The sequence below is a fragment of the Leopardus geoffroyi genome, chromosome B2, assembly GCF_018350155.1.
Source record: "Leopardus geoffroyi isolate Oge1 chromosome B2, O.geoffroyi_Oge1_pat1.0, whole genome shotgun sequence".
In the NCBI taxonomy this organism is placed as follows: Eukaryota; Metazoa; Chordata; class Mammalia; order Carnivora; family Felidae; genus Leopardus; species Leopardus geoffroyi.
In genome coordinates, this window is record NC_059332.1 from 119101049 (window position 1) to 119121049 (window position 20001).

The 20001-nt window shown below is 38.9% G+C and overlaps 1 protein-coding gene across 1 annotated transcript in view; it reads left to right on the top strand.

Annotated features, from left to right (window-relative positions):
• ENPP1 (ectonucleotide pyrophosphatase/phosphodiesterase 1) overlaps nucleotides 1–20001 on the top strand; it is a 74229-nt gene that overhangs the window by 16827 nt on the left and 37401 nt on the right. Inside the window, exons 2-4 of the mRNA XM_045499636.1 lie at nucleotides 15478–15550; nucleotides 18664–18780; nucleotides 19598–19723. Of these exons, the coding sequence (XP_045355592.1) occupies nucleotides 15478–15550; nucleotides 18664–18780; nucleotides 19598–19723 (316 nt within the window). The remainder of the gene's footprint in view (nucleotides 1–15477; nucleotides 15551–18663; nucleotides 18781–19597; nucleotides 19724–20001) is intronic.

Below are 20001 nucleotides of genomic sequence, written 5' to 3' on the forward strand. Positions count from 1 at the left end.
AATGAACATAATAGGAAGGGACACTTGAGAATTCAGCTCTCTGGAGGCCTTGCAGCATCCCAGGAAAAATTTTAACTATGGAGGATATGCTCAGGTGAGTTTCTGATCCCCTTTCTGCTTTGCCTGCAGAAGTAAGGCTCCAGGGGTGGTGTTTCCAGTTCTTTTTATGATAACAGGCCTAATAGTTATTCCACTGGCCTGTGTTCAGCCAAGAATTTTTTTTTTCTTTTTCAAGTTTTTATTTAAATTCCACTTAGTTAACATACAGTTTAATATTAGTTTCAGGTGTAGAATTTAGTAATTCATCACTTATATATAACACCCAGTGCTCATCACAGGTGCCTTCCTTAATCCCCATCACCCATTTAACCCATCCCTCCCCCCCCCCACCTCGCTTCCGACAACCCATAGTTTGTTCTTTATAGTTAAGAGCCTGTTTTATGGCTTGTCTTTCTTTTTCTTCTATGTTCATCTGTTGGGTTTCTTAAATTCCGTATATGAGTAAAATCATTATGGTATTTGTCTTTCTCTGACTTATTTTGCTTAGCATAATACTCTCTAGCTCCATCCAAGTTGTTGCAAACCTTTTTATGGTCGAGTAATATTCTACTGTGTGTGTGTATATGTGTGTATGTATATGCTGCTGTAAACATTGGGACCATGTGTCCTTTCAAATCAGTGTTTTTGTATCCTTTTGGTAAATGCCTCGTAGAGCAATTGCTGGATCATAGGGTAGTTCTATTTTTAACTTTTTGAGGAACCTCCATACTATGTTCCAGAGTCAGCCAAGAATCTCTTTTTTTTGTTGTTGTTTTTTGTTTTAATGTTTGTTCATTCTTTGAGAGAGAGATAGAGTCAGCGTGGGTGGTGGAGGGGCAGAGAAAGAGGGAGACACAAAATCTAAAACAGGCTCCAGGCTCCAAGCTGTCAGCACAGAGCCCAATGCGGAGCTTGAACCCATGAACCATGAGATCATGATGTGAGCCAAAGTCGGTCGCTCAACTGACTGAGCCACCTAGGCACCCCAAGAATTTTAATACATTTACAAATACGGAGTAATATTCCTTAAGAGGGGAGGGTATAGAAGATGGGGTCAGGAGTGATCCAAATAAAGGTAGGATCAATTGTCAGAGAGAAGTAGATTCTTAGGTATTTTAGGTTTATCAGGCACCATAGAAAATATTCCATCCCAGTGTGGGGACTATAGATGATGTGGCTTCCTTGGTATCACAAAACTCCAAATGTAATGCACATCCTTATTTGAAAGTAAAGGCATGAGAGTTATTGGTCTTTTTGTGATTAGGGCCACAATTTTACCATACTTATATCTTTAATTGAAAACAGTTATGATTTTAATGGTTTCCTCATGGTTTATGGCAAAGTACTAACATTGTTTCTGTTTTCTTAAGCAAGCCTTTTAATTTGATATTTGATTTTAATCTGCCCTAAAAAGATTATTTTTCAATGATCATCACCAGCCCTATTGGCTATTAATATGAGCTTTCTTTGAGACTTTTCTAAAAATGCTTGCTTAATGAGGATAGATATGTCATTGAAAATCAGGGAATTGTCGAAATGACTATTTGCTTGAGTATTAAAGATGCCAAAAGCTCTTTTCTGGACTGCTAATTCTAGTTAAGGGAAGAATCTCATAGTTTTATCAGCCCAAGAGACTAGTTCAACCAAATGTGAAATTTGTTTATTCAACATAATTGTTTTGAACTGCACATTCTTTTATCAGCAGCGCCTAACAGATTTATGTTAGACTGGGGGCATTGTATTCTCCATCTTTCATATACACACTATGAGACCTGAATGTTATAAAATATCTATTTGCTATTTTCTTTCTTTCTCACCTAGGAAAAGGTTAAATGCCCAGAGCCCTGGAGTGACAAATGGTAGCATTTAAGAGAGCCAGTATTTAAAATAGTAATAATTTAAGGATTTCTGTTTTGTGTCCTACTACACTGCTCTACCTCCTTCTGACTTTATTTCTCTCTCTCTCTCTCTTTTTTAAAGATACTAGAAAAAGAACCTAAATCTTCCCAAGAAGAGTGTGTGGTTTTTCATTGTGAATATACTTCCCCTTACTCACAACAAGAATCTACTTTGATAAAGTCTGTTAAACTAAGCCTGCTCTTGATTTCCCCCACTTACTAAATATGAGAAATATTTGCCATTTAAAAAAATGTAACAGATTCATAGCACGATTTCTGACAAATTAGAAGCAAATACTGTTTGAAATGGTGGCATACATTCAGCAATTCTGTTAATCAGTATTGTAAAAAAATGTGTTGATGATGGAGTTTTAGAAGGTCAAGCAAAATTTCTGTGATATGTCTTCAAAGATTGTTTTTGTGGACTCCTGTCTTAATACCTCTCACTTTAAAATTGATATTTCCCCCTTTATGTTTGTGGAAAGTGCTATACTGGTATCCATGGAGCAGATTTATTTATTTATTAATTTATTTATATTTATGTTTATATTTATATTATATTATTTATATTTATATTTATATTTATTTATTTAAATCCACAGTACTAGGAATGTCTCTGAGGGACAGTGCTGTGGCTTATGATCTTAGCTTGCTTGTAATAGTGTTCCTAGAAGTGCTTTAGCAGCTGGGTTTGAGCAGGGAGTAGTAACAAGTTGTGCCTCATATGCGGGGATCTTTGCAGATCCAAAGGAACCACAATAGTGTCCCCTCTGTTGGGTTGTCATTAGTCTTCCGATTGGTCCTTCTAGTTACTCTTTGAAGCAGTGGTTTGATAACAAATGGTTTTGTCCACCAAGACCCTAGGGATTTTTTGGGTTTTGTTGTCTCTGTGTGTGTGTGTGTGTGTGTGTGTGTGTGTGTGTGTGTGTGGTTCAATAAATTGCTAGTTATTCCTGAAAGATTCATAAAATGACTGTTCTATTTCTCTTTTGTTCTAGCACCTGCTCCTCATTCTGTCCTTGTAGTCGTGCACCTATACTAGCTATAAGATGATAAATATTACTATAGTGATTTCTGCGACTCTTAATTGAGACCTATTAATGAGATAATAAAAATATCACTATTTCCATAAGTGCCAAAATTGACCTAATTGTGAGGATAAAGGACATTCTACTTAAGACAGTTATCATATTAGATGTCCCCTGATACAGTAAAGGCAAGCATTAATATTTCTGAATTTGATGAGCTTGACCATTGGTAAGAGAGACAGAAATATAAAAGGTGTATTTCTGGAACATATCATAAATCAGAAATAAAGTTTGGAAGTCATTCTTTAAAGAAGCTGTGCATGCTTATATATCTTATATGCTATGAATTATGTTCTAAATATATTACATTTGTATTATGTTATATGTAGTTAGAACAATCTGTGAAGGACCTAGCTACTGTGTAATTTATGGTATATTTCCCATAAATAAAGATATATGCAAGTTGATCTCACTTTATCTACCTCAAGTTGTGAAGGTGGTCTCAAACTTGAAGTTTCTCTAATGTTTTTTGGCAGGAGCAAATATAAATTCTATCTGGAGGAAAACAGTTTTATCCTAGGCTTTAAAAACTCCTGAAAATCTTTAACATCAATAAACAGAACACAGTTAAAAACAACCAGGCACACGGAGGAAAATGGCACCATGAGCAAAAGCCAGCAGGAATACCACACAGCAGAAGCAGACAAGCAGTGACTTCAGATGGTAGTGTTATCAGACACAGGTTATAAAAGCCTTGACTATTTTTGAAGAAAATATGGAAGAAATAATAGTGAATTGGAAGAAGGGTAATTTCTTGTCATCTTTCTTTTTGTGATATATATCAGATAATGTCTTCTGGACTGTCTTCCAGCTTACTAATTCTGTTTTTCACCGTGTCCCTTTTGATGTGAAGCCTCACCACTGAATTAATTTATTTTTTTATTTCTAGACATTTTATAAACATTTTATTTTTTTTTTTTAAATTTTTTTTTTCAACTTTTATTTATTTTTGGGACAGAGAGAGACAGAGCATGAACGGGGGAGGGGCAGAGAGAGAGGGAGACACAGAATCGGAAACAGGCTCCAGGCTCTGAGCCATCAGCCCAGAGCCCGACGCGGGGCTCGAACTCACGGACCGCGAGATCGTGACCTGGCTGAAGTCGGGCGCCCAACCGACTGCGCCACCCAGGCGCCCCAAACATTTTATTTTTTAATGTTTATTCATTTTTGAGAGACAGAGAATGAATGAAAGAAAGAGTGTGAGTGGGGCTGGGGCAGAGAGAGAGAGACACACGGAATCCAAAGCAGACTCTAAGTTCTGAGCTGTCAGCACAGAGCCTGATGCAGGGCTTAAACCCATGAACCATGAGATCATGACCTGAGCTAATGTCAGATGCTCAGCCGATGAGCCACCCAGGCGCCCCTATTTCTAGAAATTTTATTTGGTTTTTTAAAGACTTTCTAGGTCACCTTTTGTAGTTTAATATTTTCCTGTTAATATTATCCATTTTTTTCCTTTTATTTTGAATACTATCTGAAGAGATGGCAATTTTCTAGAATGGATGAAAGGCACCAATCCTCAGATTTAAGTAGCACATTGAATCTTAAGCAGAATAAATTATATATATATATATATATATATAGTCAACAAATGACAGAATAACATTGCAGAATGCAAAAGTAAAAGTAAGCATTTTTAAAGTTATTAAAAAAAGACCTATTTCCTTCAAAAGTACAATAGACTGACAGCTGAATTCTCAATAGCAATGATTAAAAGCATAAGATAGTGTAATGACATCTTCCCTGTGCTGAAAGAAAATAATTGCCAAATTGCAATTATATATCCAGAAAAGAAATGCCTTTCAAGAATGAGAACAAAATAAAGACACGTATAAACTAACAAATACTGAGAGAATCTGCCATCAGGAAAATTCCAAAAGATATATTTTAGGTAGAAGAAAATGGGTTCTAGACGACTCCAGATGAAAGGTGCAAAGGAAAATGCATTAAAATGCATAAAGTCATAAATATTTGGATAAATCTAAATGAACTTATAAAACAACAATGACTTAAGGGGTTTAAAAATTAGAATAAAAGTAATATTAAAAGAGAAAAAAGTGGGGCGCCTGGGTGGCGCAGTCGGTTAAGCGTCCGACTTCAGCCAGGTCACGATCTCGCGGTCCGTGAGTTCGAGCCCCGCGTCAGGCTCTGGGCTGATGGCTCAGAGCCTGGAGCCTGTTTCCGATTCTGTGTCTCCCTCTCTCTCTGCCCCTCCCCCGTTCATGCTCTGTCTCTCTCTGTCCCAAAAATAAATAAACGTTAAAAAAAAAAAAAAAAAAAAAAAGAGAAAAAAGTCTATAAAGCTATAACCTAAGTGTCTATATCTATAACTTATTAAAAGAAAAACAGAGTAAAATTAAACCTAGGCTACAAAAGGAAAGAAAAAAAATAAAGACAAGACCAAAAATCAGTAAAACAAAAAATAAACATATCAAAGAGAAGATTGACAAAGCAAAAAGTAGATTCTTTAAAATAGAGTATTATTTCTGATAAGCCTAATTAAGCCAAGAAAGAAAGAAGGCACATTATATCAGGGAGGAACGAAGGATCACAAATACAAAATGTACAAACACTGAAAAAATAACAAAGGGCTACTATAAATCACTTTATACTAATGTATTTGAAAATGTAGGTGAAGTGAAAAATTCCAAGAAGAAATACAACTTACCAAAACCGACTCAAGGAAAAATTAGAGCATCTAGATAATTCTATAAACCCATGAAGAGATTGAACCAGAAATTAATAAGCTTACTACACAGATCTTTCTAGGCCCACAGAGCTTTACCAGTGAGTTCTACTAAACCTCTAAAGAAAAACTAACTCCAATCTTATACATCTTTATTGTTTTGTTTTGTTTTGTTTTGTTTTTTAAATGAAGTTGGCATAGCTTTTCCTTTAAGGTCTTTTTGTCATTGGTGTTCTGGAATTTGAAAATCATGTAAGTATGAGCCTTCTTTGATATATCATTTTGGATATTTGACATTAGGACTTTTGGATTTGAGGATTTGCACAAATCTTGAATCCCACTGAGAATACTAATTATATGTTTGTTTTTAATATTTTTCTCTCTTCCTCTCCCTTTTTTTTTCCTTTGTGTTGATATTACACTTTTTGTTTATCTTATATTGTAGGCTTACCTCAGATGAGTGGTGAATCATGGCTGTTGACTGATATTTAAGAATGAGGGAGGGGCGCCTGGGTGGCTCAGTTGGTTAAGCGTCAGACTTTGGCTCAGGTCATGATTTCACAGTCTGTGAGTTCAAGCCCTGTGTCGGACTCTGTGCTGTCAGTTCAGAGCCTGGAGCCTGCTTCGGATTCTGTGTCTCCCTGTCTCTCTGCCCCTACCCCACTCACTCTCTGTCTCTCAAAATATAAATAAACATTAAAAAAAATTAAAAAAGAAAGAATGAGGGATATTTAAGAATGAGGTTGAATGCAATGCCTGGTGATTCAGTCGGTTAAGCATCTGACTCTTGATTTTAGCTCATGTCATGATCTCCCGGTTCATGGGTTCGGGCCCCACATCAGGCCCTGCGCTGGTGGTGCTGAGCCTGCTTGGGATCTTGGGATTCCTTCCCTTTCTCTCTCTGCCCCTCCTCTGCTAGCTCTCACTGTCTTTAAAAAAAAAAAAAAAAAAAGAGGTTGAATGGAATCAGAATTTGTTGATTGGAGTTTGCTTAGAGTATGTAGGCAGGGAGGAGTTGCCTTTTATGCTGAAAGATCCCTAAAATGCCAAAATGGGAAAACTTTACTCTGGGTCACTAATACCCATCTACTAGCCCCCTTAGTTCTCCTGCATATGGGTTCACTGTGGAAACTTTGGAAAATAAAGGTAAGTACCAAGAAGGAAAAAAAAAATCACATATGAGCCCATCAGGCAGATGTAAGACTATTTATAAAAAATATACATGTATAGCAGAAAATTAGGACTATACTGCCATTTTATTTTATAATTTATAGTTTATAGTCAATAATGTGTCTTTCCCCATGCTATTAAATTTCTTCTATGTCATCATTATTGGCTGTATAGTATTCAATTACTTAAGTATTTCATATTTAGCCATTTTCAATTGCTGGAGATTGCATATGTGTCTATTTTTCTTCTTGTAAGTAATGCTACATGTAAATATTTGTAATAAATATTTATAGATAATTTTTTATCTTAAAGAAACTGCAAGAAGTGTAATTTTTGAGTCAAACAATATGAATATTTTAAGGTGTTTCAGAATTTTTCTATAGCTTCTTATTCCCACAGCGTTTGAATCAGTCTAAGCATACTTTGTTACATGTGCAAACGTGGATCTGAAGTATTCTTTAATATGCAGATTGGTGTTTATATGGGTCCCTTTTTCATTAGCATGGTTTGGAGAGCTGTTGTATAGATATGACTCAAATTACTGCTACCACCATCCCCTACAAAATACTACTTTGCCTTTTTTCTGTTTCGGTTGCATCCTTTGGATAGGGTTCTTTTTAACCACTGCATGGTCTTCAACAACTGTTGAAAACAGATTACTGCAGAATTAGAAACAACAACAAAAAAGAAAGAAGAAGGAGAAGGAGAAGAAGAAGAAGAAGAAGAGAAGAAGAAGAAGAAAGTGTTAATATAGTAATTTATGGCATTTCTTTTAACAGCCAATAAAAAAGAATACCCTGTAGTTGGCTTAACCATTGGTTATATTGTGGCTGTGTAAGAATCTATAGGGGGCTCTTAGTGAGTTGTTCCTAGTAGGAACGGTCATTTATTGAGCACCTCTGTGCCCCCGTCACCAATCCGGACACTTTCTGTACATTATGCTCAAAGCTTGTGCCCACTTTGTAAGGTAGGTATTATCAGCATTAGAAATGTTTCTAATGTTTAAAACATTAGAAATGTTTTAAAAATGAGGTTTAGTTAGGATATGAAGCATTCCCTTATCACACGTTTCGTGGTTGTCTAGAAGTCACTGGAATGTAAGCTCTATGTAAGCACTGAAATCATTTTGTTCACTGGTGTATTCCCAGCATTAGTTCAGTCTTGACATGTAGGCTCTCAAGAAATGTTTGTTGAATGCTGACAAAAATGAATTGAGAGAGGTGGGATTTGAACCCTAGCCATTCTGAACCTGAAACTCTACCAGGAAGAAGCCAGCTTCTTCAGAGGTTTAATATTTTACTCAGAGATTGAGTTTGGTTTGCCCCAGAGTGATAGACTTGTTCAGTGCTTGGTGTCTTTTTTCCTCATTTTCATTTGATCATTTATATAAATTACATAAAATATCACTGCCATTTGGGAAAACCTTCAATTAAGTCAAACATAACTAAAATGATAGAGAGGGTATAAGAGGCCAAGCAAAAGTGAGAACTCTTTCCTTAAAAAGTTCTTTAATCCACTCAAGCAGTTGTTCTAACGTGTACTTTAAACTTTGTAATACTTAAAAGTTCTTCAAGAGTACCGCATTTCCTTTGAACCTCCCTTTGAATCTCCTGTGGAAGTTTCTGAGTATCTAATCCTCATCTTCTGGGGAAAAAAAAGAAATCCCTGCAGACTCAGCACTGTCGATCTGAGTTTTTACAGAGTTGTTTTCAGGAGGCGTGCAGCTTTGGCCAGAGGCCAGAGGAGTGATAGGCAGTGTGGTCAGCTAATTCATCTTCATTGGATAGGCGTTTATATGACACCTGTCACATTTGAATACCAAATCCAGCTATATACCATTTCCTAAAAAAATGTTTTCATGTCTACGTATTGTAGACATCCTTTATATAAAGCAGATGCGAAGGTACTTAAACTGGCTGACTTTGTGAAGTCATATGGATAAAAGGGGGAGGATTATGGTTTCCCCCAAATTATGTTTAATGAAGTCACAGTTTGCTGATTTTCAGCTCAACAGTTATTTGTCGAATGTCTGCTATGTGCTAGGCACCATGCTAGACATGGAAAATAGAGAAATAAGTAAATCACCCCCCCTGGAACTCACAGTCCGGTCAGCGACATAGATCTCATAGAACATGGTGAGGGCCGTAGTGGTTAGGATGAGGAAAGACGGAGGAGGACAGAGCGTCTCCTGAGAAAGGAGAGGCAGGTAAGACCAAGCGCTCATTTCACTCTTGGACTCCTACCAGAGCTTTCCATAATGTTGCCAAAGACTCTTTTTAGAATTTGTAAATCCAGGGACACCTGGGTGGCGCAGTCGGTTAAGTGTCCGACTCTTGGTTTCTACTCAGGTCATGATCTCACAGTTGGTAAGTTTGAGCCTTGCATTGAGCTCCGTGCTGATAGCGCAGATTGGGGTTCTCTCTCTCCCCTCCTCTGTTTGCCCCTCCCCCCACTCGCTCTCACTGTCTCTCTCTCAAAAGAGAGAAACTTAAAAAAAAAAAGAATTTGTAAATCCAGTCATGTCAGTTTCGTATTTTAATGCCCCAGCAGCTCCCTGCTGACTGCTCCCAAGACACAGCCCTCTTTCAGGCACTCCCCTGTCCCCCTATTGCCCCACTGCTTACAGCCTGACTGCCTAAATTCGGATCTTGCCCCTGCCACTGGTCAGCAATCTGCAGCTCCATTTTCTTAAACCGGGTTAATCTCAGTAATCTGTGTCATAATGTGAAGATTAAACGATTTGATGCAAAACTCTGAGAAAAGTGCCTAGCACGTAGTACTGTAGAAGCCATGCTTATTGTTGTTACCACTCTCCTTCTTTCTCCCAGACCGCGGTGGTTTTCTGTACCTCCCTGCCTTTGTACAAAGTGCCATTGCACGGATTGTCACTACCCCGTGATTTAATTCTTAGGCTGCTTCTCACCATTTCCTGTCTTTGTCATTAACAAATTCTAAAGTCATCACCCTGATTGGATGGTAAACTCTGAGATTAGGGATTTCACCACAAATTCTTTTTTTTTGTTTTATTTTTGGACCCCTCCCTCCTCCTCAGAATTTAAGTACAGTGCATATTGCAGACACTCAAACATTTGTTTATTGACTGAAGGGGAAATCCCTTTGTCTCCAAATCTGTCTTTGTGAAGTTCTTTTAATCACCATTCTTTCCTTTTTTTCTCTCCACTGTGCTATTAGCGTGTTAACATTTTTTAAAAATGTTTTATTTATTTCTGAGAGAGACAGACAGAGCGTGAGTGGGGGAGGAGGAGAGAGAGAGGGAGACCTAGAATCTGAAGCAGGCTCCAGACTCTGAGCTGTCAGAACAGAGCCTGACACAGGGCTTGAACTCATGAACCATGAGATCATGACCTGAGCCAAAGTCAGACTCTTAACCTACTGAGCCACCCAGGCGCTCCAGCATGTTAAAATTTTTTTACATATATCTGCTGTAGCTCCATTGTAATCATTAATTTTCATGCCCTCCACCACCCTCCCCCCCCTCCCCCCCCCCCCCCCCCCCCCCCCCGCCCCCGACCCCAGCTTCATTTCTCTGTCAGGGTTTGAGTTGCTTTCATTTGTCTCTCTGGCCTTTAGCAAAGGGTCTGTGTAAGTAGGCACTCATATTTAAATGAATGCTCAATAAAGAATAATACATGTTGTATTAATATGTTTTAGGGAATCTGTGAGAAAAAAAAAATGGAGTGATTTCTTTATATCTATTTCTTTTGGTTCATTAAATGTCCAAGAAAGGCCAAACAATTTAGGTACTCTAAACAAGCAGGAAACTCCCAAATCAATAGTCTTCTAACGTAGAGGCAAAATATTCTGCCAATTTACTTGTATGTCTGGTGGCTCTATGTGGTCTAAGGTAAAATGTCTCATCTTTAGTTTCTAAGAGAGTATCAAAATATGAAAACTACCTAAATTGTTATAGAGGTAAAAAATGAATAGTGGATTTTGACATTGCTGTTTTAATCTACTTTGAGAAGAAATTAAAATTGAATTAGATTTCACAGCTCTGAAATTTCCTACTAAAAACTATCCTGAGTGGGAGTTGGGTAACACAGTAGTAGGTGATGTAAGTTTCATCTTTTATAGGCGTGATTATAGATGAGAATTGATTGTTCCTCTTGTCATACTTCTGTTTCATTTCCATGCTCTGCATTATCTTATAAAAGTTAAATCTAGGGGCGCCTTGGTGGCTTGGTCGGTTAAGCATCCGACTTCGGCTCAGGTCATGATCTCACGGTCCGTGAGTTCGAGCCCCGCGTCGGGCTCTGTGCTGACAGCTCAGAGCCTGGAGCCTGTTTCAGATTCTGTGTCTCCCTCTCTCTCTGCTCCTCCCCTGTTCATGCTCTGTCTCTCTCTGTCTCAAAAATAAAATAAACGTTAAAAAAATTTTAAAAAGAAATAAAATAAAAGTTAAATCTAAGTAACATTTTTTTAGCAATGAAGAGGTAATAAAAAAAAAAAAATGATCATGCCCCTGTTGCAGTTCAGTGAGAGGAGAGACCTATATATACTGGGTGTGTTTTAAACGCATGCTTACGATTTAAAAGACATTTTTTCCCAATGTTTATTTATTTATTTTGAGAGAGAGACACAGAGCATGAGCGGGGGAGGGGCAGAGAGAGAGGGAGACACAGAATCCGAAGCAGGCTCCAGGCCCTGAGCTGTCAGCACAGAGCCCAATGCGGGGCTTGAACTCTCAAACCATGAGATCATGACCTGAGCCAAAGTCGGATGCTTGAGCCACTGAGCCACCCAGGGTACCCCCGCGTGCTTATGATTTAAATGCTTGCTTACCACCAAATCTTCCCATAGTTTTCATCAAGGTGAGACTTAATTGTAACAGAACTGTTGGCAAGTTCTTTTTTATATTTGGGAAGGACAGTACAGTTGTGGGTAATACAGCTCCATGACTGAATTTCTTACAGCAGTGAGGGAGTATGTCTTTTAAGGCAATACATTTCTGAATGTAAACAAGTTCTCTCACTGTGATTTGTATTTGTTGGTGTAAACTTAACTCTGGTTACTAGTGCAAGTACTTGGACTTTTGGGCCATCTTGCTTCCAAGGAGTGTTTTCTGCCGATTTCAGGTTTCTCCCTTTGGTTTCACCTCCATTCCAAACTGTCCCACTTCAGAGCGCTCAGACTCTGAAATTGCTTTCAGGCTCGTAACTTCCATCCCTCCTCCTTCCTTGCTCCCTCCCTTGTTCCCACTTCCCATGCACCGGATCCCCTGTCTTCTCCCAGTTCTCCAACCTTCACGTGCACATGGTCTCAACCCTGTTCAGCCTTTGCAGCCACCTTTTGACTTTATCAGCTTTTCTGCTCTGTTTCCCCTGCTTCCCATCCCCCATGCCGTGTTATCTTTTTGTCCCATCTCCCTATTCCCAGCCCTGGAATTCCAGGCCACTTGGGTCCATTATAATCCACGTATTGGGGTTCAGCTGGGCTCCCAGAGCTTGAAGGTCTTTATGCTTTTGTTGACTCTGTCTCCCTTGTTACCACATATTTGCAGCCATCCCCACTTAGGATGTCCTGCACCCCCTCCTTACTACAGAGCCCAAGGTAGACTTCTTCACTCTCTGGAGATATTCTTACTTGCCCAAGGAGGTTGAGGGGGTGCCTCCTCAGCTTCTGGCTTCTTCTGGCTCTATCTCAGTTTTGTTGCTGTTATCGTCGTCTTTATCTTCCTCTCTGACTTCTGACATGCCTATCTCTGAGGCTGACCTCCTGAGATTGTGTTGATGAAACTGACTTTTTAAGCCAGTTTCTTAATGTGATGAACGTGGGTTATAGTTCTTGTTTTTTTGTTTGTTTTCATGTCTGTTCATTGTGGATACAAGCGGTTTTGAAATGAGCATCTTTGGACAGCTGTATTGCCCACTTGTACGAGTACAGGCAGCCCAGGTTTGCAGGACTCTGGCATGCTCAGTTTCGGTCACCACAGTTTAATTAAATAACACCCGTCCCCAAACAACATGGTTCAAATTTCAGTTCCAAGATTTATTAACTGGGGGGAGTTGCGTAGAGTGCAACCTTTGCTGCTAGCTGTTTCAGTCCACAGATCACTGCGTACATAACACATGCGTATGGTGGTCAGTGACCAATGTGGCTCCTTTTAAAGCCTGTCAGTGATTGGTTACTGTCTGCTTCTGTTGCTCAGCAGCTCACAGACAGCAGGGCAAGTGGTGGGTTGCTTCTGTGTCTCCTGGTGGTGAACGTACGTGACAGTTTATAAAATGGATAATTGAAAGAGAGAATTGGCCGATAAAGATGCAAACTAAGTAAAGTGATAATGCCAGAAGTGAAATTCAGTTCAAAAGTAAATGGGGTTATGGAAGTTGAAAAGCAAACTGCGGGAATGTTCACACTGCCTCTGTTCAGCGGCCTCCAGCTCTGCGGCCAGAGGAACTCGGGGATGGCGAGGTTATCCCCCTGGTGAGGAGTGTGGTTGTGATGAAAAGGATGCAAATGTCCCAGAGGAAATGACACTGGCACAAGAATTCATGTTAATCGAACTCCTGCAGATACGTGACGATATTGAAAGTGCAAAGGTTACAACGTGGGGAACTGATCTAAGCTTGCGAAGGAATGTAGCGGTCTGTGAAGGCACGGAAAAGTTTCTCGCTGTGGAGTGTAAGTAATGTGACGAGAAGGAGAGAAAGACTGTTCAGACTATTCTTGATAAGTTTATTACTAAGAAAACTTTAACCCTCCATGTTTTAAATTACAGTGTAGGAAATACAGATGAGGTTTGCAATTTTTTCATTTCCTTGTATGTTTATAATTGACCGTAAGAGTTCTTAATGTTTTTGATAGAAACGTAAAAATTACCTCTCATGGAGCGCCTGGGTGGCTCAGGTGGTTAAGCCTCTGACTCTTGATATCGGCTCAGATCATGATCTCACAGTTCCTGAGTTTGAGCCCCATGTCCGGCTCTGTGCTGACAGTGCAGGGCCTGCTTGGGATTCTCTCTCTCTCTCTCTCTCTCTCTCTCTCTCTCTCTGCCCCCGCCCCCACTTGCACTCTTGCTGTCTCTCAAAATAAATAAGCATTATTTTTTTTTTTAATTTTACCTTTCATATGTTTATGTTAGTTTATACCTCAAAAGGTTTAGGAGAATCCCTTAGTGTTCTGGTACTTTGTTCCATTTGTCATTATTTGCATATTTGTTCGAGCTTTTCCTTGGATGACTTTCTATTTGAATGGACGTGTGTACGCTTAGGTTTTTCTATTTCCTTAAAAAAAGGTTTCACCTAGACCCAGTTGTGTTTGAGACCCACTGCACTCTTGCTTTCCCTTCCCTTACCCCATTTTCTTCTGCAATAAGTTAGACCTGCTGATTCAATTTACTTACGGTTTACTTTCTCTTTAGTTTTTACAGTCACTTGACATTAGGCACCTTGAGGACAAAGGTCGTGTCTGTTTTTTTACTGAGTATTCAGTACCTAAGCCTGGGGACTGGTATATATGGTCAGTACTTGATATGTTTTATTTGAGGGAGTGAGTTCCTAAAAGCCTGCACCCAACACCCACCCTGCCCCATTCACCCATTTCTCTTGTGGAGCCTTCTCTGATCTCCCTCTCCCCAACCACCCCAACCTTTCTCCTTCTTTAAACAACTATGTAACTGCAGGTGCCTCCTAGAGCCTGCCAAATATGAGCCATTTATGCTGTTATTTTTACCCTTGCCCACACAAATAGCAGCTCCCTGAGGTATGTCTTTCCTGTGCATAACATAGTCATTACACATAGTTGGTACTGAATGCGTATTTTGTTGGATTTTCCTGCAAAGTGAGATTCCAGAGAGTTGTCAAGGAAACTCCATCCCACTAAAAAAATTAAGGGTTGTTCTACGAATCTACGTATTCCACCCCCCCTTTCTTTTCTAATTCTCAAACAAAAATTCTGTCTGGTGCATGTACTTATTTTAAAATCAAAGGCCACAAGAGTGGGGAATTGAGAAAGTGGCAAAATGTTAGAGCTGGAAAGATTTTTAGAGATCCATATAGTCTCACCCTTTAATTTTATAGGTGAATAATTTGATGTCTGGAACACTTAAGTGATCTTCCCCAAATCACACAACTGGTTTGTGGTAACATTTGGGGCCACAGTGCAGTTGCCTAACTCCGTCCAGTGCCCGTTCCCATAGGCTGCCATGGGGCATACGAGAATATTGTTCAGGTTTGTGTAGTTGACCTGTTCAGAGAGGCAGCTAATATTCTCATATTGCGTTTTGTGGATTAGCAAGTAGGAAATTGAATCTGGAAATTGATTTTCCTCTCTCCATCCCTTAATTATTTCAAGTTCTCTGACTAGATTCATTTGCATTAACTGGGAAATTCTGGAAACATTCGTCCTGGATGGCACAGATTTGTTTGCTGACATGTAAACAAACTTTTTCTTGAAGTATAACATACATGCAGAAAAGTGCACAAAGCGTAGGCGTGGGGTTTGAATTTTCACAAAGCATGCACATCCACGTGACCTGTACCCACAGCAGGAGACAGAGCGGCCCCAGCACGCTGAGAAACATTTGAAGAACTAGAAGGGTTTTGAAGCTATATAATTTTCTTTTTTCTCCCCGCAGGTATTGTCAGTCTGTGTGTTAACAACAATCCTTGGTTGTATATTTGGGCTGAAACCAAGCTGTGCCAAAGAAGGTAATTAATTACTACAGTATAAATACTGTGTGTGTGTGTGTGCACACATGGGTGTGTGTGGCTACTTAGTCCTCTTCAGAATGTGACTGAGAAAAGTGTCCTGTCCTAATCTGTGGGTACTCCATAGTTATTGCAGATGTGATAATGGTTTGAGTCTTCTTAAAACTCTTTTATTATTTTAGCCATGTAATGTTTTATTTAGTTGTAAAACTTCATCCTAAAACAATGAAGAGGGGCTATCACCAAAAAATCAACCAAAGAACAAACCCCCAAAACAACAAAAAATAAATTAAGAGCAGTGAAACATACAAGCCAACATGGCCTAAATGTTTTGGTGCTGCACCCTGGAGCCCTTCTCCCTGGACTCTCTCCAGGAACTCTGAGGACACTCTTTTTTTTTTTTTTTTTCCCAAGGAGTTAGTTGCTGAAGCAGCCTGGAAAGATTACTTGGTAACCAGTTAGCATGGCTGGGCAACCAGAAATTTATCGTTATGTGCCCTAACAGCTTTTAAAATTACGAGCATTTGTGGTTTCAAAGCTATAGTGAAATGACAGTTTTAAGCTTCTATATATATTTTTTCTTTATATTGAGTGCAGAAATCTATCCAGCATTGATGAGATTACTGTAACTAACAAAACTCTGAATCATAGTACCTTGCAGTAGTCCTTATTTTGGCTCTGAGGTAGGTTTCTCCCCCATGTGAAATCACTGATGGTCTTCCTAGGGAATTCAGTTTTTTAAACTTTTTTTAATGTTTTAATTTCTTTTTGAGCCAGAGAGAGACAAAGCATGAGCAGGGGAGGAGCAGAGAGAGGGGGAGACACAGAATCTGAAGTGGGCTCCAGGCTCTGAGTTGTCAACACAGAGCCTGATGCGAGGCTCGAACTCACGGAGTGTGAGATCATGACCTGAGCTGAAGTTGGATGCTCAACCAACTGAGCCACCCAGGCGCCCTGGGAATTCAGTTTTGAAAATTGAAAAATTATTTTCCTGTTCAACTCTTCTGTGATTGTAATATTGGTCATTTAAACAAGTGTACTGATTTTTAAGTTTTCACTTATTGCTTAAATTAAATGTAGTAATTAAATGTAGTAATTTCATGTGTTTGGTCAGCCATCTATCCAGAGCAAAAGTGTCTTAAGTTTAACAAGATGAAATAGCTACAGACTTTAATGTTCATCTAGGCATAGGTATGAGGTAGTTTAGTTTGAGTTTAAACTTTGAGTTTAGTTTAACACATAAAAATAAAACTGAAGGTTTAAAAAAAGTAATTTTAATCTAAACCTAACATAGTATGCGCAGTATTTTACAAACTACTAGGTGCTTAATAATGAGCCTCAAGTAGTAGCTATTACTCTAACAGCTTTCCCTGGCCCTGCCCAAGTCAGGAATGTTAGTATTCCTGACCTTAGAAATTACTGTTGTCATTTCATGTCTTTAAAATTGCCAATTTTCCCAGTGTCATGAGGGTTAAATTCTATGGCAGTGTCTTCTTGGGTTAGGAGATCCCTAAAGTCAGGAGCTAGGATTATTCTTTTTTTTTTTTTTTTTTTTTCTGTTGGACTTTCATTATTTTACAAGTGGGTTTGTTTTTTTTTTTCCTCACCATCCTGATGTTTTAGTAATCTGATGAGAACCTAGCTTTTTCCAGGTATATAGTAAATACAACATAAAATTATTATATGTATTATAAATATGTATATTTGTATAAATATGTATATATGTATATATGTATTATAGTAATACAACATATAAAATACAACATAAAATTATTATTTCCAGGTATATAGTAAATACAACATAAAATTATAGTAAATACAACATAAAATTATTGTATTTAATTAAAAGTTTTCCTTCCATATCCGCCATTTATCCATTTAACAAAAACTTACTGATACCAGCCATAGTCAAGCATCTTGCTGGGCGCTAGGGATGCGGTGTGCTGGGTACAATGCAGGTGTGGACTTTGCTCTCAAGAAGTTGGTAGTCCAGGGATGATGCCTGAATGGCTCAGTTGGTTAAGCGTCTGACTCTTGATTTCAGTTTAGGTCATGATCTCACAGTTTGTGGGTTTGAGCCCCACATCTGGCTCTGTGCTGACAGTGCTGAGCCTGCTTGGGGTTCTCTCTCTCTCTCTCTCTCTCTCTCTCTCTCTCTCTCTGCCCTAACCCTGCTTGCACTCTCTCTCTCTCTCTAAATGAATGAATGAATGAATGAATGAATGGAAGTTGGTAGTTCAGTGTGAGACTGGGATATTAACCAAATATTCTAGTTCAAATGGAATTAGTGACTGAGGGGAAGGACAAGGTTTTACAAAAGCTTAAACAAAGGAAATTGGACCTTGACTGGGGAGTGTAGGAGCCAGATCTGAAGGTGAATTGCGTACTTTAGGTGATGGTGGGAGGGACAGTCCTGCAGAATATCCTGCATAAGCACATTACTTCTTTGATACACCCAGAGTGAGAGTACGGTGGGGCAGGTATTCTTTCTCCTCCTGAAATATTCAGATAATCACTTTTAAAGTCTTTTCTCACAGTTTGGAATTTTAGAGAATGTTATATAAGCATAAAACTTTCAGAACAAGTCCTTATTCAGAGGGGTGCCTGGGTGGCTCAGTCTGTTAAGCGTCTGACTCGATTTCTGCTCAGGTCATGATCTCATGATTCCTGAGTTCGAGACGTGCATTAAACTCTGTGCTGACAATGTGGAGCCTGCTTGGGATTCTCTCTCTCTCCCTCTCTCTGCCCCTCCTCTGCTCGCTCTCTCACTCTCTCTGTCTCTCAAAATAAATAAATAAACTTAAAAAAAAAATAAAAAGAACAAGTCCTTATTCTGACTTTTCTTTACCATGCCATAAGTATTGAAGTCTTATCAGACCCGGTAAGGTTCGTAATAAATTTTAAAACTTCTTTTTTTTTCCCCCTATGACAAGAGATAGAATTTTCTTTTTGTGCCACTTTCTATGTGTATTTGTGAAAAGATTCTTGGGTAACTTCATTACCCCATCTGTATTTTCTAAGGTAGGATTTGAATCTAACTTATGTATACTAGTTGATGTTTGCTTCTTGATTCTGTGATTAGAAACTTCTAACTCATTATTCGATATTTTCAGTTAAAAGTTGCAAAGGTCGCTGTTTTGAGAGAACATTTGGAAACTGCCGCTGTGATGTTGCTTGTGTTGACCTTGGAAACTGCTGTCTGGATTACCAGGAGACGTGTATAGAACCAGGTAAATAAAAATACGCAGGGGAAAAGATGAGGTCATGGGCACTAGTCAAAGATCAAAAAAAAAAAGTTCTGCATTTTTTAGAAATGTGATGTATTGAACTCACTTGAGGCTTTTTTTTTAAAAATTGGCCTTTGCATTTCCTTAGAGAAGAAATTTCATGTATTTTGCCTTTGTTAAACACTTTATGGATAGCAAAACTGTGCTTGTGTTTAACGTATGCCGAGAGCCTGCGTAATCGAACTTGCACTTACACTTCAAAAAGTCTTCTTGAAACATACGAGTACTTTCAGTGTGGGCTCGCTAAAGCAAGAGTTCTTAGACATCCACTTCTTTTTACTGAAGTGTAGCTGACACAGAATGTCCCGTTCGTTCCAGGTGTACTTAGAAACCTGCTTAACACTTTGAAATAAAACCGTCAGAATGTGTATATTTTCTGTTCCATTCGGGTTTGTCTACATAGGACATGTTTCCTATTTAAGTGGGAGTAAGCCAGTTTCAGATTAAATGTTGAGAACCCTGAAAATGGCTGGTGGAGAAAGCCAAGATCTGTATGTGAATTGTATAATAACCATGTTTGCCCATGTTTTCAAATGATGAAATTCTGTTTTCTTTAGTGAAACAATAACAGCTGTTGCTTGCATGCTTTCTGTCTGTTAGTTCAGGTCGACCCCTGTGGTGGCAGATTCTGTGAGTAACTGAGTTATGAAATAGTTCGTTGTCGCTCCTGGATCGTGCTCCAGAAGAGAACAGTTCTGTGTCTACTTCGGATGTGTTAAATTGGGACCACAACACGTCTTTTGTTGTTATTTGTTTCTAGAACACATATGGACTTGCAGCAAGTTCAGGTGTGGTGAGAAAAGATTGCCCAGAAGCCTTTGCTCCTGTTCGGATGACTGCAGGGACAAGGGTGACTGCTGTGTCAACTATAGCTCTGTGTGCCGAGGTCAGGTTCCCATGCACCCATCGGGCTCTGCAGCAGCCCGACATCCTTCTAGGTGTTAGCTGGGTTTTGCACAGGTGTCATTTTTTACATTAGGAGTCATACTTGTTGACCAACTGTCTTAGCTGAAAAAATACTTAAAAAACATCTTATTAGAGTAAAATTCAAATAAAGAAAGTATGTAATGAATCTCGTACTCATCAGTCGTTTAAGAATCACTATTATCTACACATGGCAAATCTTGTTCTGTCTATAGTAGTTCACTCTCCTGCTGCCACCCC